The 22,759-nt window shown below is 37.4% G+C and overlaps 1 protein-coding gene across 4 annotated transcripts in view; it reads right to left on the reverse strand.

Moving 5' to 3' along the window:
* KIF14 (kinesin family member 14) overlaps positions 1-22,759 on the reverse strand; it is a 48,920-nt gene that overhangs the window by 21,817 nt on the left and 4,344 nt on the right. For 3 of the 4 annotated variants that reach the window (XM_042461266.1, XM_042461265.1, XM_042461264.1), the window contains 16 exons: positions 20,735-21,921; positions 18,450-18,701; positions 17,330-17,420; positions 15,538-15,636; positions 13,876-13,928; positions 12,719-12,749; positions 10,539-10,685; positions 9,348-9,464; positions 8,626-8,744; positions 7,425-7,597; positions 5,638-5,785; positions 4,290-4,353; positions 3,938-4,122; positions 2,842-2,944; positions 2,535-2,686; positions 613-760 (listed from right to left, as the gene is read on the reverse strand). In XM_042461266.1, coding sequence (XP_042317200.1) covers positions 613-760; positions 2,535-2,686; positions 2,842-2,944; positions 3,938-4,122; positions 4,290-4,353; positions 5,638-5,785; positions 7,425-7,597; positions 8,626-8,744; positions 9,348-9,464; positions 10,539-10,685; positions 12,719-12,749; positions 13,876-13,928; positions 15,538-15,636; positions 17,330-17,420; positions 18,450-18,701; positions 20,735-21,807 — 2,955 coding nt within the window. In that variant the 5' untranslated portion in view covers positions 21,808-21,921. The remainder of the gene's footprint in view (positions 1-612; positions 761-2,534; positions 2,687-2,841; positions 2,945-3,937; positions 4,123-4,289; positions 4,354-5,637; positions 5,786-7,424; positions 7,598-8,625; positions 8,745-9,347; positions 9,465-10,538; positions 10,686-12,718; positions 12,750-13,875; positions 13,929-15,537; positions 15,637-17,329; positions 17,421-18,449; positions 18,702-20,734; positions 21,922-22,759) is intronic. The other variant, XM_042461267.1, reaches the window with a different exon arrangement.

Genomic DNA, 22,759 nt, shown 5'->3' on the forward strand with positions numbered 1-22,759 from the left:
GCCAACCAAGCCTCCTTTGGCAGAGAGTTTCATAGCATGGAGGCAGCAACTCAGGTCCTCCCCTATCTGCAAAGATGGTGGGACCAAGAGAAACTCTTCTACTGAAGATCTTAAAACTTGGATAGGCTTGTATTAGCATATATGGTGATAGGGAACAAAACAAAAAAAATCACAATCCCCATGGTGTGAAGAGTTCCTATGTGTGGGGGAAGCGCTCCTGTTCAAGCTTAGCATTCGCCACATGTTGAGTAAATATGTTTAGATAGTAAACCTTACTGTCATCAACTAAAATGGTCAGATTTAGGACTGGAAGACAGGCCCAAACAAAATGGTGAAACTTCACAGTTGGGAGAGATTTTAGCAGAGCAGGAAGGAGACAAATCCCTTCCACCCTCTTGAAAATAAAGATGCACGTGGTCAGTGCAGATGTTGTTGCAGTCACAGTGCATAACCCTTATCTTCAGAGATTTTTCTGGGCTTTCACCATGACTGGATGGATCTTTTGCAGATGATGGTGTGACCCCTGCCTTCCCCCACTAAAAGTCATTTTCTGTGCATACCACTACAGTAGGATCAAGACCATCCACTGTAAAATATTCTGTAATAACTTACCAACTGTGTTTCTAATGATTTTATCTGGCTCTCATAATTTTTCTGCTGACAAGAAAGTTCTTCTTGGGCCATTTCTTTTGCAATTTGGATTCCTTGCATCATTTCTTCCTTAGCTTTCAGCCGTGCTTCTTCTATTTCTGATTCAAGTCTAAGAGCATTTTTAAAAACAACATAAATACTATAATTCATACAGAAGATGAGATAATTGTTTCACACCATTTTTACATAGAGAGACACCAGACAGAATGAGCAAAGAGAGAGAGAATAAATATCTGTATATGATTTAACACAGCATTTTTCCATAAAAGATTTTCCCAACCCACCTGCATACATGAACTAAAAGCATAAGCTTTAAGTCACTTATTATAATGTGCAGGACCTTAACAATCCTCTCATCAACATTACAAACGAACTAGGGGCTAAATAACCCTTTTGGAGCGGGAAAACTTCAGCAAGGTATTTGTCAAGTTTAAACATCACTGTTCTATGGCATGAGTAGATTCACATAACTAAAGGACAAATGAAGAACCTGACAATACAATTCTTGTCTCTCACAGCATGTCTGTTTTGCTGTAGAGCAGTAGCATTTGCATTAGATGGTGAAATTGAATATATATTTTTTTTCCAGGGAAAAACAACCAGTTAGTTCTAGAGACAAGAAAAGGCAGGGATGGGTAACTTCTAGAGCAGAGACAGGCAACTTCTAGGAGCCAGAAGGCTATAATAGACCACTATCTAAGATTATTTCCCACTTCCTCTGAATACACTGCTACAGCAGCAATGACATTACCACTTATTCAGAAATTTAAAAAGCTCACAGGGACCACATGTACTTCAGTTTTTAAAGTTGTGCATTCCCTGGGAACAACACCTTTTTTCTCAGCACTATTCCCCTGAAATGCAGAGGCAAATTCTTCAGCAGAGGGAGTCCACAAATAGCTTTTAAAATAGTGCTGAACGTAGCTAACCAACACTGCTAAATTAAACAATGAAATTATTCAAATCTTCCCAATAATCATCAGGATAGTTTAAAAGTCCAATTAATGAGATGGTCTTCACACCCTTTCTAAGAGCAATGAGAATGGAAGCTGATTGTAACTTGAGAGGGAGTTGTGATCTGAACCAACATAGCATAAAGCCCTCTTCCATAGGTCTACTGGTTGAGTTTCCATAAGTGACAGAAAAGAGAAAAAGGCTCTCCTGAAAATCATAACATGTGAACAAATTTATAAGATCAAGAATCCCTTAGATAAGCAGGCTCTAAAGAGTAAAACCAATTCCTAGAATTTGGCCCAGGAAGCTACTGGCAGCCAACACAGGTCTTTCGGCATTAAGTAATATGATGGTCTTGTTCTGAGTCTATCCAATTATTAAGATCCACAAGACAGAATCCCTATTGAAGACAACCCCTGCCTAGTCCATCTCTACTTTCAGAGGCTTATTTATTGGACATACATGCAAAAGTAAAGAGTGAAGATTAATGTCTGTCTTTTCAGCTTTTTAGAAAATATTTATCTCTTTTTAAATTCTGATTAGTGTTTTGATGGTTGCTTCAATGTTTAAAGATGGTTTCGTTGTTTTATGCATGTAAACATTATTTTTATTTGAATTTTTCTACACTACCTTTGTGACATATGTGGAAAAGTAGTGTGTAAGTATTGCTGAACAGTCTAAGCTTAAATTCAGTGCCCGGTGGATTTCGAAATACTGAATAGAAAGACTATAAAACATGTTTCATATTGAAACATACACCTTACTGGCACAAACATTTTTACCTGTAGCCTGGAAAAAAAATTAAACATGACATTTGATCTTTTCAATTTGTATATGGCTGTTCATTTGAAAAAACTGGCATTTAACAATCGTGTCTTAAACAAGAAGAAACAGCTACCACTTAAGCCACAATATTTATTACAACTCACTGAGCTCTTTGTGCAGCCAGCAATTCATTTTTTGCAAATTCAAAATCTTTTGGGCCATCCTCAGGAACAGCAACCCCACGTTTCATTGTGTGAACTTCTACTGGATTATTAAACCGAAAATAATGGTCTCCTCCAAGAATGATCCGGTCACCCTGTAAGATTCAGAAGATATTCATCAGTGATATCGTTGTATCCCATGGAACCATACAGAGTCCACTATAAATTGAATAAAATGAATGGGACTTTAATTTCTGTGCCAAAATGTACATGCAAATGAATCTGTTCATGCCTCTTACAGTCAACTTACATGGTGGAGATTCGTAGGGCCCAAAATGCATTTCCCGTTAACATACGTCTTTGCATCTTCCTGTGGCATAATACTTACAGCACCATCCACATGTCTGATAATGCTACAAAAAGAAAGAATCTGTTATGACAACTAAGTTTTACAATCAAGAAATACATATTCCCCTGGCAAATGCCAGGATCCACAAAGTTGATTACTACCCCAGTAGATTTTTTTGTTTATCCTTTATTATATCAGACTCTACTTTTGAGACTACGCACTCTTTCAACTATTGTAAGAAGCTAGTGTTCACAGCAAGGCAGAGGGGACTGAAGGGAGACTGAGGCCTTTGCTTCCTGAAATTCAAGAAACTAACTTCGCTGTTCTTATAATCATAGCTATTATTCACGTTGCAGCACAGCAGCTAAGATACTTGAAATTAATGGGATTTTCAAACTTTTTTTACTTGTTACAGAGATTTTGGGAGAGCCTAAGCATAGCTATGCTGTATCAAACCATAACTTCATCTAGTCTAGCATCCTTTCTCACAGTAGTCAACAAGATTTTTCTAGGAAAGCCACAATTACAGCATAAAAGATCAAAGTACTTACATTGACAAGGTCGCCAACTAGCTACTTATATCAATATCTGAACATGAATGCCCCATCACTATTGCATAGTACTTATTTCACCATCTGAACATGAACGCCCCATCACTATTGCATGTTCCCCAACAACTGATATATAATACAATGCTGCCTCTGATAGTGGAGGTGATTTATAGCCAACCTGACTAGTAGCCTTTCTATTTATGGTGACCCGATGAATCTTATAGGAGTTTCTCAAGTAAGGAACAGTCAGAGGTAGTTTTGTCAGTTCCTTCCTCTAAAATATAACCTACAGCACCTGGCACTTGTTGGCAGTTTCCCATCCAAGCACCAACCAGGGCTGACTCTATTTAACCTGCAAGATCAGATAGGCTTTGGTATCTTTGTGGTATTTAGGCATTGTCTCATGCTCATGCATATTTCAACAGTCCTACACGTGGTTGCCTTTACCAAAAAAATTGTATTCCACAACAATTTAAGTCTCATCATTTATTTAAATAAACACCTACCAATGGTCATCAGAAATTAAGATGCCGGAGAGCTGAATGTCATGACATGAATTTGGCTTGCACCTCCCAACTGTCGTTTGTCCTTCCTTAAGCATGTACAGCAACATCTCAGAGAGCTGGGGATCTTCGTTGAGATTGACCAAATTAGGCAAACTGTTGTCCACCTTGAATGTAATGCCTGCTTTCTAAAATGAAAGAGTCAGAAAGTGAGAGATTCTTTTGTAGTCTACTAAAGTTGATTTGTCCATTTGTTTGCTGTTTTTAGGAGTATAATACAGGTAAAGGGAAAGAATGGCAATAGGAAAACTTCAGTATTTTGCATCAACATCTGAATTTACTTAAATCTTGGTACCTGTAACTCCATTGTTTCCTCAAATTTCTTTTTTTCTGCTTGTTCAAGTTTTTCTTTCCAGGCCCTTTTTTATCAGAGAGAAGAAAGTGTATGAGTGTCACCAAATAGACATATTATTTTGCAAAGGTCATAAAGTTGAGCCATTTATTGAAATATAAATAATCAATCTAAGTGAAACAAAATAAATAGTACCCCTACACAATAATTAACATTAATATTAAGTAAGCATTATTGCAAAGGAGTTTCCACAACTGGAGATTTCCACAGAATATGTAGTTCTGGATTACTTCCTAAATGTGCTAACATTTAAGGACTAGGTGCATAAATAAAACTTCATTAATAAAAGTAAGGAAAGAGATCTTGTAGAACATTTGAGACCAACTGTAGCATAAGATTTTGTAGACTTGGACTACTTCCTCAGATGCATGGAGTGTAACACAAGTAGTACTACAAGATCCCTTTGCATACTGATATTCCAGACTAGCACTATGTCCCTGAATTCTTTAATAAAAATCAGAATGCATTTATTGATGAAATAAAAATGTTGCTTACCAGTAGCTGTTGCTCAGTATGGTTTGTAGCCAAACTTAACATTAGTCAGAATTGGATCCCACTAAAATTAATGTGAAAAGTCATTCATAATTGAATTTCCATTAATTTCAGGGGGACTTTTTTTGCAACTAACTGACTGGATCCAATCCCATTTATTTGATTTGCTGTTATTCATACCTATCCATTTATGCACAGAATGCACCTAGACAGACTACCTGAACAGAACACATTTTAATTGTATTTTATTAACATGTACACAATTGGCATGGCAGGGAGTTTCCATTAGCAATTCACATTACCCAGAAGATTACATGTACCGTATATACTTGTCTATAAGTCAAAAGATGTATGTACAGCGCTGTGTAAATTTACAGCACTTTATAAATAAAGGTTAATAATAATAATAATGCAAGAAAACTATCCCAGAATCCTAGGTTGACTTATACACAGGTCAATATTGTATCAAGCCTCTTCCCCAGCTTGGATGTCCCTTCAGGAGAAAGCCGGGCAGAGGAGGAGGAGGAGAAGGAGGGCAAAGCGTTCACCCCTCAAGCCTATTTCCCAGCCCAGCTGCCTCCCAAAATTATTTGCCGTCACTTGCTTGTATCATTGCTCCTCTCCACCTTCTGTGAAGAGATAAATGGACCAGCTGCAGACAACCGAAGGCAAATGGACAGGCAGGAAAGTAGACCCTAAGTTTTACCCTCGACTTATCCATGAGTCATGTAAAATCCTTTATTTTAGCCCCAAAACCTGCCCTCGACTTATACATGAGATCGACTTAGAGCACTCTTACCTTTGCATTTCAGCCATCTCTCTCTCTTGTTGGTGTAGTTTCATTCTTAGGGATGTTATTTCTTGAACATAAAGTCTCTGCTTTTCAGGATCAACGTTCTGAAGATTCTTTTGAGCCAATTTCAGTTTCTCAATTTCAGCTTTCAATTCTATATTTGGCAAAAAGGCCCAATAATGAGTCATAACAATAACTCCTATAGTTAAAGATTTTGGTGAGATTTGAAAGCTATATGCAAAGAGTCATCCCATTATAACAGGGGTTCCCAACCTGAGGTGCCCATAACCCCAGGGATGGTATAGATGGTATTTCAGGAGGAGCAGCAAAGATACTTGTGTGAATCTGTTTTCAGTTCTCTTTTGTCAGTCAAAACAAAATCTAGAAATCACCTGAATGAACAGGTAGACCTGTGAATCGCAGTCACCAAGAAATTTCCACATTTTGACAAAATCATGAATGAGAAGTAGAGCAAAGAAGTCATTGAATTTTATGTTTTTCACAACTGGAATTGATTTTACTGTTTACTATGATAAACTCACATTTAAACAATGTATCAAAAGAAAAGTTAAACTAAATCAGAAGAAAAAGAGAAAAACTAATAGCCTCATTTAAATGCAATACTAAATTTTCAGCTTCAAGACTCTCTCTCTTCCTGCAGTTGCAGCTGTAAAAAAGCTGCTTGCAAAATTCTGGTTCTGTTATTAACTAACTGCAGAACATGGATAAACTGTGTTTTGTCTTAGCTTTAGATTACTAAAGTAAGCCAGTTTTGTGTGAAGGTTTATGAAGCTGGATTGTTGTAGTAAACGATACCTATTACTACTCACAGCTAGTTCAAGATTCAAAAGTAATATTAAACTGAATCGATGTTTAAGAAAATGGAAATGGAAGCTTCTAAAATCCTTGTCACCCCAATCTCAAAGGGAAAGGGGAGCATGAGACCCTGAGACTCATATAGGTTTATCAATGTATCACTAAACCAGTTTACTGCTACATGGAGATGCATTCATTATATTATATAACATGTTGTAATACTAGAAAAGCTCTTGTGCATTTTTTGCAATACTGTGCTAACAGGCAATTTTCCTTCCACCTTTGGTTATTTGTATACAGTCGAATATATTCTTCCCCTGCGTCAACTGAGACAATTTTTTTTAAAACATCTACCTAGAGACTCATACTGAAGCTGATTTCAATAGAATTTAAGTGTCCATATCTGTACCCTTTATTGAAGCTGCCATGTTTGTGCATTTAGTTATTCAGATTACCCAATTAAAAAACATGATCTAAATCCTATGGATAGCCCCAACTAGAATAAACTCTTTTAAAAATTATTGAATGGTGTATCCGCACTAACATAAATCCCACTCATTTATGCAACATAGGTGCAGTTTTCAGGGAGCTTTGAGCTGTTGGGAGATGGTTTGCGCTGCAGAGTTGTAAAGGGTACACTATGTTCTTTCTCTTAACAGAAAGGCTCTGTAGCTGTCAATGCACTGAAGCAAATATATGATATTAGCATACAAAAACAAAGATGCTTGCTCCTCTGGTGTGTTTCACACACACGGTTTCATTCATGAATGATTGCAGATAATTTTCCACTTCCACCCTTCACGCTCTATATTCTTTGAATATTTTTTGTGGAGTTTTTGGGCTACGTGGCCATGTTCTAGAAAATTTTCTTCCTGACATTTCGCCAGCATCTGTGGCTGGAATCTCTTTGAATATGTTTTAACACATGATATGAAACGGCTCTTCAAATTAAGAAATAAAATTACTATCATGCTTACCTTGAATTAACTTAGCATTGATGTCTTCATTTACTTTGGCAATGTTGACTATGAAACACGCTTGCCTAGCATATCGAAGAGTACTAAGCGTTTCCTCTACATTTCTGGCAGCAGGGCTTACTGTGGCAATCATAGTAGTTTTTGAATTTCCACCCAGGCTTTCTTTTAACAGCCTGCATTGGCAGGGAGAGATAATAAAGATAAATGAATTTTCCCTGTCAGGCCAAACAACATGCCTGCTGACACAGTGACAAGACCAAATTCAGATGCTAATTCTGTTTCTATCATCTACTACGGCAACATCATTACACAACCTAACAACATAATACAACACATCAGGGATTTCTCATATCCTAATGGAGGGATAAGATTAATTTGTTGTTGTTGCTGCTATGTGCCTTCAAGTCATTTCAGACTTATGGAGACCCTAAGGCAAAGCTATCATGGGCTTTTCTTGGCAGGATTTGTTTAGTGGACATTTGCCATTGCCTTCCCTGAGGCTGAGAGTGCTTGTAATTTGAGATTCATGGGACCCTCTAAATGTTTTTGGACTGCAATTCCCAGCAGCCCTATCAAGCATAGCCAATTGTGAAGAGTAATGGAAGTTGCAGCACGTCATCTGGAGGTTCCCATGCATCTCACCCATATTAAAATGTGATATACATTGTTCTCTGTCAGTAATGGTCTTTTGTATTCTGAACAGGAAAAGCAGAAAAATCTCTATGCAAAAGAATGAATTTCTTTTATTCTTTCTTTTATTTTATTTACTGTGACATCACAGATGGCAATACACAAAAATCAATAGCAGAACACTTCAGTCTCCCAGGACACTCGCTGACCTCAAAATGAATATTATGGAACCAAGAAATTTAAAGGAAGATTAGAATGATAAAAAGCTGAATACATCCACAGTTCCAGGCTCTCGCCAAAGGTGAAAATCAGGATAGTTGTCTCTTTGCTCATTACATTCAGTCATTATCTTTTATTTATATTCTGTCTTTTCTCCATAACTGGGACACAAGTCAGTTTACAATTTAAAACAAATAGAATGATGACAGAAACTTGCAAAAGCTTATCACTGAAAGGTAGTTAAATTATCAGTAACACTCAAAACAGCTTAAAACATGCATTAACATAAAAAACAAAAACCAGGATATTGCCTTATTAAAAATCTCTTATGATACATAAAATATGTACATACCATGTAAGCACAGATTCACGGTATGGAATGAATACCTTCGTCCTGCTTTGATTTTGTTCTGAGAGAGCAGAAATAACTTTTCCCAAAGTCAAAAGGGATTTGTTAATACTCGCACCTTCCTAGAGAGAGGAAGAAAGAAACAACCAGTGGGACCCAAAATTTTATTTGCTCTCTAATTAGCATACAACTTATTCAAGTTATAAAACTCAAATGCAAACAAACTAGTTATAATACTAAACACACATTTTAAAATACTAAAATAATAGTAAATAATTTTTAAATTAAAAATTTTAGGGCATCCCTTAAAATTAGAGTTGCCAGGTTTAAAATTGGAGAGGGATCTTGGACCTTTAATGGTTGCCTAGAACAGAGAATTTAATCAGGAGCTGCTTCTGCTTTGTTGTGTGACAAGCAACACCTGCTTTTCATATCCACACTAAAACCACTATACCACACTCTTTCCTCCAGATGGTCCTGGGGCATAAAAATGATCCCCGACTTGCTGCAATTGCCCACTCCTCTTCTATTCACTCAGACTGGATATAAATGCTAGGAAACAGGTGCCAACAATATCTGGAGGGCCACACATTTGTTGCTGTGTAAGATGGATTGTTTTCTGCACTTTATATGCCACAACATTACAGTCTGTGCTATAGCAAAGTTTGTGTGGCATGGAGACCAATAGTTTTTTGACACTCAACAGAGTACATTTTACTTTTTACCTTCAATCTTTCTCCACTAGTCCGAGTTGCAGAGCAGCGTTCACTACCTGCTAAGTCTATTAGATTAACACGACTGATAATTCTATGTTCACGTTCTTCCTTTTCCACAATATCTGTCTGAAACAAAACAAACATAATTAGACGTCTCTGTCTAACCTGCAGTCTATGAAATCAGCTCAAAGTAACTCCACAAATTATCTTATAACTGTAGCAATCTAAAAAAAAAAAATCCTGCATCATTTCTGTCCTAACATACTAAAATGTCATGAACCAAGATAGCAATAGCATCTGTTACTAGACCTTTTCATGGGATGCAATTGGCCATTTTAAAAACAGACTAGCTATGCCTATCATTTATTTACTTGTTTTTGTGGGGGGGGGGGGGGGGGGGAAATAGATTGTTTTATTTTATCTATAAGATTGGGGTTTTTTTAGTTTTCACATATTTTTTCCATAGATAGTACCACCAAGATTTGGGATATGAACACAGGGGAGCACCTTAGTATGTATCAAAAGTCATTAATTTCATGCCCCTCACCATTGGATTCAATTTACTGGGGTGTATCCACACTACAGAATTAAAACAGTTTGACACTACTTTACCTGTCATTGACTTTGTCCTACAGAATCCTGGGATTTGTAGTTTGGAGCCAGGTACCAGACCTCTCTGACAGACCAGCTGAATACCTTAACAAACTATAACTCCCAAGATTCTATAGGATAGTCTCACAGCAGTTAAAGTGGTGTCAAACTACTTTAATTTTGCAGTGTGAATACACTCTAGGACTTGTATTGTAGTGCTTTCCCATGATTTGCTAGGGCCTGGCCTCGATTAAAAAGAAGACCCCTCCCTCCAGTTCATCTGCTTTGGCCCAGGCCTCAGAAGGAGAGAAGAACTGCTGGACCTTATCCCCTTCTTCCTCACCACCATTCCCTTCTCCTTTTATGTCGTGTCTTTTTAGATTGTAAGCCTGAGGGCAGGGAACTGTCTAATTAAAATAATAATTGTAAGCCGCTCTGAGAGTCTTTAGGGCTGAAGGGTGGGGTATAAATACCATAAATAAAGAATAAATAAATAACTAGTATATAAACAGTTCACCTATCTACTTTATGTATGCTGCATATTTTACTACTGTACTAAAAAAAAGCTAAGATTCTTTAGGCAACATGGAAAGGGAAGAGTTATTTTACCCAATTTTTGAATGTGTATAAATTCATTTGATTCCAGACCTTTGTTTGTGTCATCACCAGTGTGAAAACAGAATGAGATCGAGAACTCTTGTCGTTCATGCCTGTGGCCGCAGTAGCTCTGCGCTTATTTCCTAACTGGAGCCAGCGCTGATGAAGAATAAAGACAGATTCTTCTGTTAAAAATGTTTTTAAAAGTCAACAGTTTATGCTGTCAAAAAAAGAGTTACAATTCATTTAATTTTCAATCCATATTATTGTTAAATAACAACAACAACAATTTTCATGTGGCATAGAGCATTCAAATATATTTGTCAGCCCCACACATGAACAGCATACAGACTCAAATCCGAAAACAGGAGTGGGTAACCTCTGAACTTCTGGATATAATGAATGACAATTTCCATAATCCCTGATTGGGGCTTCTTGGAGTCAACATTCAAAATGTCTGGAGGACCACAGTCTTCCCATCCCTGTCTAATAAACTAGTACAGTATTGTCCTTCTCTGCTAGCTAGGTTCCTGCTGTAGTGCCTGACATTTAAAACAGCATTAAAGACCAGTCTCTTCCGGTAGGCCTATCCTGATGATGTTTAAATTGTAAGTTTAAATAATTAATTTTAAATGTGGATTGTTTCAATATGTATGTACCTTGCTTGTTCTTTTAAATGGATGTGTATTTTTATCTGATTTTTTAAACTGATGTTGTGTATTTATTGGTCTGTTATTGTCCCCCGCCATGATCCATGGGGAGAGGCGCATAAGAAATGATGACGATGATAATGATGATTTGCTGGATAATACACTCCAAGCCCACACCTTCTTCACCTCTCCCAGAAGCTCATCCTTCACCAGATCCCTGCCTGTAGCTCTTCTCATACTTTTCCCAGCAGTAATCCACATGCTAGGGTCCGGGAGCAAAGCTGCTAAATGCTTCTAAGGGTTTCATTTTGGAACACACAGGCTGCCTATGTTGCTGTACACCTACCAGCAAGGGCAGTGGCAGATAGAAGGTTCAATGAGAGTGGAGTAGTGAATTCATTCCAGATTTTAATTCATATGTTCAGCACTTTGGATAGCTCTTTTAAAGTTCAGGCTAAAACCCAGTGCTGATGTACCACCCTGTTCAAATGGGAGCCACTGTCCATCCCCAAGCAAGGGCCTGTATTCAGTTTTATGGGGCAGCTCCACATATGTTGCTTTATGTTTATAGAACTGGCAGGATCAAATCCCAAATGCTCACCCAATTAGTTTTTCTCTCTAAATTCAACTTGAAAAACAGCATGTTACTTTTGATTTCTACTGTAAAACTCGTTTGTGGTTGTCTGATGATTTCCTATTGAATTCATGTTTTAAACTGTTGTTAATCACTTCTGGCAGTTAAAAAAGAACCTCCTCAAATAATTTTTAAAAACCCAATGTAAATCTGAGGTGGACAGATGTGGAAGCCGAGGGGGGGGGGCAGCATTAGGCCCCTAGGAGGCTGTGGAGGGCTGCATGTGCCCCTGCCTCCCCCCAAAAACACAAAAGTTTGTCCCTAGATGCCTCCAAGGGCTATAGGGGCATTTTCAACATGTTTAGAGTTTCAAAAATTCATAAATTGCCCCAGGGGGCCTGCAGAGAGTGCTGAGAATACACCCTATGCCCCCAGTGAACATTTCAGAACAAAAAAAATCCCTTTTTTAAAATTAATTTTGCAAAAATTGTTTTTCACCCCAGAAAGGTGAGTCAAAAAGGGTGAAAATGTCCTATACACTCCCTAAAATATATTTTTATTAAAAAAATTTTATCCTTGGAAGACCCTGAGGGTCACAAAAATGGGCCTGGGAGGCTGCATGTGGCCTAAGCACCGCACTTTGCCCAATCTTGAATATTTTTTAATGTTTTTGAAAATTCTTAACTTAGGCTTCTGTATGAAGTACTGATGTGACAATTTTCTTCTGTTAATACCAGGCTTCTAGTGCCATACTAACTGCTACTTCAACTGTGTTAATACTGTATTACTAATATTCAATTACTGTGTTGTAATATTAACGTGTACAAAAGCAGGGAAGATATACGTAAGGACTACTTTCTCCATTGCTCTATCTTTTCTTTCTGGTCACTGAACACTGATAATGAAATTTTAATATGCATTTGAAAGACACATTTATAATTCCAACTATACAAACAATAGACTCTTACCTGGATATCTGAATAAGAAGTAACAACATTCCTAGAAAGAAATAATAATAATTTTATCTATGGGGGGGAAATTAAACTCGTTAGACCAAATCCTACCAAGTGTATGCTTAAACACCAAGTATCTTCAACAGATGACCCAGTAACTGATTACACACACAGATCAAGCAGTATCATGGCTCAGGAATATACACCCACAAGAATGGAAGTCCATACTTATGGGATTATTAGACCTTACTTGGGAATTTCTATTTTATTGTGTTTGTGATAACAAGGAAATGACTTTACAAACTGTTAGAATGAGTAGCACTGATTCATTTTGTGAGAAAAGGAAAGATTGTGTATTTGGATGGGATGTGTACCTGAATTAAAATCTGGAGCTGAAAAACTGAGTAAGATGAAGTACTGAACCTGTATCCAACAACATCATTATCCTAGCACAAGGTCCATCTACTAGCAGTTGTCCATTTTCAGAATTTGTGGAAAGTTACCATCCAACAGTTACTGAAGCAGTTTACAATAGATAGTGCAAGCACTTGTGCAAGAAGTTTAACAGCCACTTTTAAAAGCTGTACACAACTTTGGATTCAACTACTTATGCAGCTATGTGATCCAGCGTAGCTGTGCTAGTGGTGATTTTCATTCTGTTAACGCCATATTGGAATGAGGCCCTGAAGTTAAGGAGAACAAAGGTTGAAGAATGGCTTCAGAACAAGCTGTGATGGATAGTGCGTGAAGAAAATATAGGTCTGAGGGGCAATCAGTGCAGGACCAAGGCGAAGTATGGGTGAGAAGCATAGCAACATAGGAAGCTACTTATACTGAGTGAGAACACTGGTCCACTTTGCCCAATATTTTCAGCTCTGACTGGTAGCATCTCTCCAGGGTTTCAGGCAGGACTCTTCCTTAGCCTTTGTTTTTTCATGTGATCTCCCATCCAAATACTAACCTGACCAACCCGGTTTAGCTTCCAAAATCAGAGAGGATTGGGTGTGTTCAGGGTACCATGGTGATGCAAAATGGTAAGGTAGTGAGAGAACCAATTTTTTAAAAACCCTACAGGTTCCTCAACTAGTCTTCTAATGTTAATAACTAACAAGTCATGATGCAGGTCAGCAGAGAGACATTTTTGGAAGAAGTCCACCAACATGAACACTTACACTGTCAGGTCTTCCACATATGGTCCAAAGACTGGATGTTCTCTTACACGAAGCTGTTAATCAGAAAAGACAATGCTGATCAGAGATATGAATCACTCATAAAATTGTTCAAAAAGCACAACGTTCCAACCCACAATGCAAAATTTGAAAAAATATTGAAACAAACTATTCACACTAAATTTTATTTAAAACACAGTAAAACTAGTCATAGCTGTTCAGCATAAGAATCACATCAGGCAAAGTGGGATAAGAAGTTTGTTGTGTGCCTTCAAGTCACTTCCGACATATGGCAAACCTAAGGTGACCCTATTGCAGGGTTTTCTGGAGCTGAGAGTGTGTGACCTCCCCAAGGTCCCCCAGTGGGTTTCCATGACCTAGCGGGGAACTGAATCCAGAGTCGTAATCCAACGCTCAAACCACTACACCACAGTATATTAGAACAACAGAAGAGCAAAAATGCAATCCTCCAGTTCAAGTAGATACCATTTAAATGGACTTCTGCTGCTACATATTTTGCTTATCCATGAGCAAACCTAATAACTGCAAGATTCCTACACAGGCTGTGTGTGGCCCCCTAGAAAATAGATGCTGGTCATTATATATCTCTGTTGAAGCTGACACAACATACACGGATAAACATCTGTTTCAAACTTGTAACAATGGAAACTGCATACACCATGCAAAAATAATGGCCAGGATCCTATGTGTTTCAATCTTCTATTGTGTTTTAACTGTGTTTTAAATATGTTTCAAGTGTTTTTTAAATAAAATTTCTGTTTAATTCCTTTTTAATTTTTTAAAATTAATGTTTTAGTTGGATCTTTTTAAAAATTATTGTAAGCCACCTTGGATCCTATTTTGGGTGAAAGCCGGGATATAAGTGCAATGAATAAATAAGAGCAAATGATTAGCAGAGTAAACCATTCTGAGAGCATTTTGCTTTCTCACTACCCATGTGGTAGATATTCAAGCAGTATATCTCTGCACAAGCAGATGATGATGATGATGATGATGATGATGATGATGATGATGATGATGATGATTATGTAATACAACCAGGGCGGCTTACAGCAATTAAAACATAAATTCCCACATTCCAAAATCCCACCGCCCTTAAAATACAATTAAACAGTTTGCGGTTAAACATAGTATAAAATACAACTTAAGATAATGTATAAATAAACAGTAACTGCAGTCAAGTCAGGGTATAAAAATGGGACTTATTTTTGGTGGGCAGGAAGAAATAGCAGTGATGTCAATAAATGACACAAGAGAAGCCTGTTCATCCACTGTTCTCACACACCACTGCCTGAACATGTGCATCCTGACATAGGATGTCTCCATCTTCTTTCCTCAAAGCTTGGCTCCATGAGACGTGACTTGAGAAATGACTTGTCAAAAGGTTAAAGGCAATATCCCACAAATACTACCTTGTCTGCAAAGCCAGTCATCAATGAAAGAAGAAAGTACAGATACAGCCAGCCTGTATCAGAAAGTAAGAACCAATTTAGCATGCTCCACCTGGAAGAATATGCTGCTCCCCCAAAACTGAATTTGATCTCATCCAATATACTGTACTTCCTTTTGTAAGACCAGATTGCATTCAAAATTAATGTTCTATACATCGGTATTAGGTTAGGCAAAACATAAAAAGTAACTTACAGGTTGTTTCTTCTGTCCATTTTCATGGCTGAAGACAAGCAAATCATGAATCTTTTCATTGTAGACTTCAAAATAGCTCATTTCAAGATGATAAGCAATCTAAAGAAAAACACCATAAGTATGTACATAATGTTTATACCCTTTTGCATAAAGCTTGTTACTTGGTTTCTTAGATACAGCATGGTGGCAGCTGCTTTTACTTGATGCAATAGCATCAAGGAGGGCACTAGAGTGTTTGGAGGGAATGAAAGTCACATGGACTGGGTAAACTGAGCAGGAATCTCTCGATCAATTGGGTCATGGCTTATAGACTACCAAAAGATTCTTCATTCTCTTCTCTACCACGTCCCCTCAAGAAATGCAATGAACAAATCAGCCCTGTAGTGTCAGCAACTAGCCACCAGTTCACCCAGCTCTCATGCAATCCTCACAGGATCACCTTCAAAATCGTGCACCTTGCGGCCCTCATGACCAGGTGAATAACAACTATATACAACTACAGGTTCATGTTCATAATCTATCCACAGAACTGAGGCCTAGAAACAGTACCATGGGGCTTCTTGGGCAACTATCGGAGATAATATCATTAATGGAAGACCTGTCACCACAACAAAATGTACATTGACAAGTGGAGAAGATATCCCACTCACTAAAATCATATACTCAACAAAGGTTCAAAACAAGTTCTTTCACCACAGTATTGGTAAAATCAACTGCAAATTCTTTTTAAAAATTGATAATTTCTTTCTTACAGATCTCTTCATTTGGGTAACAGAAGTTACAGGATTTTAAATGTAGCAGTGCAAAGATACCAACATTGCAAGGCTGAGCTGTGAACTAAGGAGCATGGCACCAAGACCGTGAAATTGAGAAACTGATATTCTGGCCTCTTTTCTGCATACCAGCACTTTTTTTAAATGTTCCATAATATAATTGTATTTTTACCTTTCAAGTTAATATGTAATTGGCTTGTGCTCTAGATAAAACTGCCCTTTCTACTTGGTACACTAGTAAATAGACATGGCAGCTTTAAGATCACACAATGTATAAGATATTCTTAAGATATCATTAACCAATTTATGACTCTTATAATGTCTCACAACATCACAGTGGTACAAAAAACACTGCCCTAAAGGAAGAATATATTTTTAAATCAACTACCTGACCACATACATTATATTTATACATATTTAATAGTACAGTGGGCCCTTAATATCCACTATGATTTGCTTCCAGAACCACCCATGGATACCAAAATCCGTGAATGTCAAGTCCCATTAAATACAGTAGCATAGTAAAATGGTTTCCCTTATATAAAATTGCAAAATCAAGGTTTGCTTTTAGAAATGTATATATATATATTTTTAAAATGTTTTCAAGCCATAGATGGTTGAATCTGTGGATAGGGAATCCGTGGATACACGAGGTTGACTGTACTGTACAAAATCTTCCACACATTGAAAATGCTAGGAATAGCATGAAACCAGATCTGCATACACTATCTACTTGTATGTATGTGCTTTCGAAAGAATTGTAGAAGTTGGGTGGCATGTAAGCACTCTAGGTCACGTTATTTTTTTATGCACAGTAGAATGCACATTTACACCAATTTCTCATCATATGTAAACTAACAATCTCAGTGAAAGCATGAAATACTGTTAGGAAGTTTGGAGACAAAAACCTATTCCCTTTTGAATGATAGAAACTGATAAAGAGCATCAAGACTCTCCCCACCCCACAAGTAAAGCATATAGTCCAAAACAGATAGGCTCATATTACTGTATAACAACACCTGTTGTATTTCTGCTTCTTCTATTCGATTAAAGAGATCTTCACAGAATCTTGGTATTATTCCTTGTTCATCATTATCAAAGCCCATCATGCTGTAATGACAAATATTTTATTGATAGGTTCATAATGTTTTCAGCTCTGCAAAGACATATCTAACTGATATGTAGAAGATATCCTATTTTTAAAAAACCTATAAACTTAACTTACTGTGTTCTGAAGCATACTGTAACATCTAATATGGTTTTGAAACTGAGTAACCAAATTAGTTAGGCTAACTGGGGGGAAATTAACAACTCTTTCCAACTTAGATGCAAAATAGTTCAAGAACAAAATTCTCATATATTTGTTTGGAAACTATAGTCAAGGACCACAAAATATTTTTAAAAGATATACAACATTTACTAACTCTAACCCTATTACTAGATCAGTGTAAGTGGATTCGCATCACTTGGAGCAAAAGCTTAAAGCACATCCTGCAGCACACAAACTAAATCGTGTTGTACCACATTATAAACTGTGTTCATTTGTAGCCTCTAGTCATATAGTTTAGTCTGAAAAATATTTTTGGAATTCCAGAATCAGTAATCAATGGCTGCATCCACACTGCAGAAACAATCCAGTTTGATACCACTTTAACTGCCATGGCTCAGTGCGATAGAATTCTGGGATTTGTAGTTTGTTATAGCATCAGAGCTCTCTGACAGAGAAGGCTAAATATCTCACATAACTACAGTTCTCAGAAGTCCATAGCAGTGAGCCATGGCAGTTAAAGAAGTATCAAACTGGGTTATGTCTGCAGTGCAGATGCAGCTTAACAATCTACACTGAGTGATGAGCTCTGAGTGCTCTGGTGACCATGTGCCTTCTGGTAATCAAATATCATGTTATAGCCTGCCATAACCCTATCTACCAGTAGACAAAAGTTTGTAATTTTCTGCCCAGTTTTTCTCTCTGTACCCCCAAGTCACCTGTCCATTTATGACAACCCCATGAATTTCATAGGGATTAAATATTTGAAGGGATGTCATATTGAGGAAGGAGCAAGCTTGTCTTTCAAAGAAAGTGCTAGAAGGCATACATTCGGTGCAACTCAAAAAGCAACAACTTTCAATTTAACTTACGTATATGACTTTCCAGAACCAGTCTGTCCATATGCAAAAAGGCAGGTATTGTATCCTTCAAAGGCCCTTTCTAAGAGAGGAACTGCCAAGGACTGATATACCATCTCTTGGCTTGCAAAGTGATGACTCTTATCAAAAGACCAGAATGAAAAGTCAAAGGTGAAACTATATATTTGTTTTGTATTTGGATGGTTTACAACAGTCTCTTGCCCAGACATGGAAATGATCTGGAACGTTTCTTCGTTTTTCTCTCTGAATAAAGGGAGAAAGTAAAAATTATTTACAGGAGGTAAAACTAAATGAAGAATGCTCACAATACGCTAAAAAATCTATATTCATTACATGTATTTAACTGGCATTCTAGGAAATGAAGAGTTCTAATTTGATACATATCTGAGTTATGTCTGAATTGTGCAAAATGAAAAATATACCATTTTCTTTCAAGAAACAATAAGCATTCCCCAACACTGACTTCTTTTTAACTTATATTCCTTCTAAATATTAGTTTTTAAATGTCAAATGGCAATATGGAAACTAAGAAAGGGGATATATTAATTCAGAAGTACTGCTGTTTTGAGATACAGTGGGCCCTCAGTATCTGCTGAGGTTGGTTCCAGGATCCCCTGTGAATACCAAAATCTGTGGATGCTCAAGTCCATTATATACATAGCGCAGTAAAATGGCATCCCTTATATAAAATGGATAACAACAGAGTTTGCTTTTTGGATTTTTTAAAAAATATTTTCAAGCCATGGTTCGTTGAACCCATGGATGCAGAACCCATGGAGGTATGCTATTTAAATGACACACGCATCTTAAGGCACGAAGCTGCACCAAAGCTGCACACCAGTCCTTAGGACTGGAGCGTGGCTTTGGCATGGCTTCTGGCCTCTTAAGACGCATGCATCATTTAACCAGTATACCTCCAAGTGACCCAAAGCAGCTTTATTTTGGCCTGTCTGTTTGGGCCTATTAACAGTTCATACAAATGATGTCTAGAATAGACCAAAGTAAAAGTAATTCAATAAGACAGTTTAGGCTCTGATGAAAATATGTTAATAAAACAGTAGAACTTGCAATATTGTAACTACGTATACACTTAGGATAACTTGCTTGGGGCGTATGTTTCTCATATGTCTGATAAAAGTATATTATTTTATTGGAGAGGAAGAGGGCCCTTTGAGTGGCTGCTCCCAAGTTTTGCAACTCTCTCCCTGGGAAAGTTAGTATAACTCCCTTCTTCCTCTTCTTCTGCCAACAGATAAAAATATTCCTATTCCATCAGGCTTTTGGAAATTGACTATGATGCAATTTAACAATGTGCTGTGCTGTTCATTAAAAAAAATTTACTAAATGAATGAATCTTAAATGCATCTGAAATTTACATGATCTTTTAATGAATTTTAAATGATTTAAACTCTACAGAATAACGTTCATATTTATACTTTTTACTGATGTTTGTATACTCTTTAATCTGTATTATTTTTATTGTTATGAGCCATCTTGAGTCCCATTACTAGGGAAAAGGCAGGATATAAATGATGATAGTGATGACGATGATGATACATTGTCCGAGGTCAAAGGCTGAACTAATTACCAACATGAATTCCAGAATAGTTAAGGAGGAAATTAGACATTCAGTTTATAAAATTTTATGCTAGTGGATGGTAGGAATTTGCAGTATTTTTTTCATACTGGCCAGAGTTGGTAACTAAAAATTAGATGAGGGCATTTAAAGATGTCAAAAGCTATAGTATGACTATAAAATTGTAAGTAAACTTTCAACCTCTTCAGAATTCTTTATCAGAGTAACAGTTAAAACAAAGTAACAAGGGGCAATTTGGGCAAAATTTTGGTACCACAAACTGCAGTCTGTTAATAGCCTTTAAATGGAGCATAAAATACATAAGTAAGTATAATTCTGTTAGTATCACTAGATGCAACAAAACAAACTATAAGATGCAATGATCCTAGCACAAGGAAAGAATAATGACTCTTCTCTCATTCTCTGAAAATACAGGGCCTACTGATATATAAGATCAGGTCCTAATAAGAACACAAGCATCCCTTGAAAAGATGAAAACAGATATAAAGTGAAGCACAATGATCTTTTTATTAGCAAACTGGAGAGTAACTAGGTGGTGCGCTAGACATCACAGAATCAAATTTGGTAGTATCATATAGAGTTTTTTTGTACAGCATGCTTTGCTATTGTTTATCTTGACAGAAGGACATAACAAGTTGTATAATTTCACATATAACACCTAAAAACTGTGGTTACATACCTGCTGCTGAAGGGGCGAACTCTGACCGCCACAGTCACTTTACTGTTTTCAATTTTGAAAGGGTCATCTTTAACACACATATTCTTCTTTGAAGTATCTTCTTGCAGCAGAGATATTTGCTGGATAGATGTGGTGTTTTCTTGCAACCTTCCTTTTCTACTGCTGTGAGTATATGATCTTATTTCAGGGCAAAGTGTTGTATTCTTTACAGTAGGGGTAGTAGAACTCTGAACATACTGAACAGATCCATTTTGGGGAGTAAATTTAATTCCTTCTGTAATTCCTTTTCTTGGCGTCTTCTGCCTTTCCAAATTTCCATTTTTAAGAACTCCACTTTGCAGGCTTACGGTGAAATTTTCCTTTCTGAAATTCCATTCTTCAGTTTGTTTAACAGCAGGTGTCCTATCAGGTTTTGCTGTGGTTAAAAGTGATGATCTAGGAAGCCTGTTTTCACTCTCTGAACCAGCACTTATCGTCTTGGGTTTCAGAGGTGTGTAGCTCCTATAACCATTTGAACCATTCTGATTAAAAGGTACATGGCTTTTCATATCAGGAATTATCTTTACATCCGTGCAGGTTTTAAGTGACTGATGGCAAGTCTTAACAAATGGAGGGTCATTGCTGTTAGTTTTTGCTGGAAGTGAAGTTGTGTTTTCTCTTCTAACATCATCAGTGTCATGTGTTTTATGTTTCTCGGTAGAGCCAATCCTCAGACGGCGCTGCAGCGTCAGTCTTTTTTCTGCCTGTGTATTTTCGCCATTGCATGTTGCATTTATCCTGGATTGTTCTCTGCTTGTCACAGTTCGTCTTTGGAGTGTCAACTTGCCTCCAGTTGTAAGGGCCAGTGAGGCATCAGCCAGCTTCTTACAAGCAGAAAGCACATAAGTCCTGTTTAATTCTTTAGTCTTATTCAAGGACTGGGAGAGTGAATTCTCTCTCTCATTTTCTAATACATCTGGTGTAAATGGTTTTCTAAACTTGTCTCTAGTACAAGCAGCTTCTGGGGGATGCTTTTGTGAAGAACCACCAAGGACACTAACGTGGCTTTGTTTAGGAACAGTATAGATAGGCATTGAGGCATAAAAAAAAGCTGCAAGTGCCGGAGTGAAATTATCTTGTACAAGCTTGTCCTGAAGGATACTGTCAGCTGTTATTTTCTCTGTAAATGCAGGCAAAACATATGGGATCTGTTAAAAAAAAACATTGTTATTCTGCAATGCACATTTTTTCCTTGGTTGAATGCCTACCTGGCAGGACAGATATGCTTAAATAAATTAGAATCATATTGCTGGAAGAGACCACAAGGGCTGTCCATGCAGCCACACACAATCAAAGCACCCCCGACAGATGGCCATCCAGCCTCTTCTTAAAAACCTCCAAAGAAGGAGACTCCACCATTCTCCAAGGGAATATATTCCACTGTCGAACAGCTCTTAGTGTCAGGAAGTTCCTTCTAATGTTGCTGTGGAATCTCTTTTCTTATAATTTGAATTTCTCTATGCAGTGTTTAAAAATTAAATCCTGTCCAAAATCCTGCATCGAGAGACATAAAGTTCTGCACAGGGGCAACTATGACACATACACCCATGACCCTTTTTTCAGCAGCTGCAGCACTTCCAACACAACTATTTACTGCCTAGAAGGAGGAGGTGAAGTCCCTAGCTATGTTCCTATAAATGGATGCATCGCAACCTCTGGGACCTCCCAGAAGTCCTCTGGAGGAGGATGTCATTATTGTGCATCCAGCTCCAGGAACATAGTAGATGCTTCTCCATTGAAACTTCTCCACCTACTCTCCACCTGCTAGTAAGTGGCCATGTGAGGAGCAGGACTGCAAGGAGTGAAAAGATGGGTTGGGGGGGAGTTGGGTTGCTACCTGATCAGTAAGGGATTTTAACCACCACAATGACCCAATAAGTGAATTATGCAGACATAATAATGATAATATTTATTTATATCCCGTCTCTCCCTACAGATCGAGGCAGGTTACAATAGAAGATAAAAATATATAATACAGCCATCGAC

Source organism: Sceloporus undulatus, chromosome 4, assembly GCF_019175285.1.
Source record: "Sceloporus undulatus isolate JIND9_A2432 ecotype Alabama chromosome 4, SceUnd_v1.1, whole genome shotgun sequence".
NCBI classification, from domain to species: Eukaryota; Metazoa; Chordata; class Lepidosauria; order Squamata; family Phrynosomatidae; genus Sceloporus; species Sceloporus undulatus.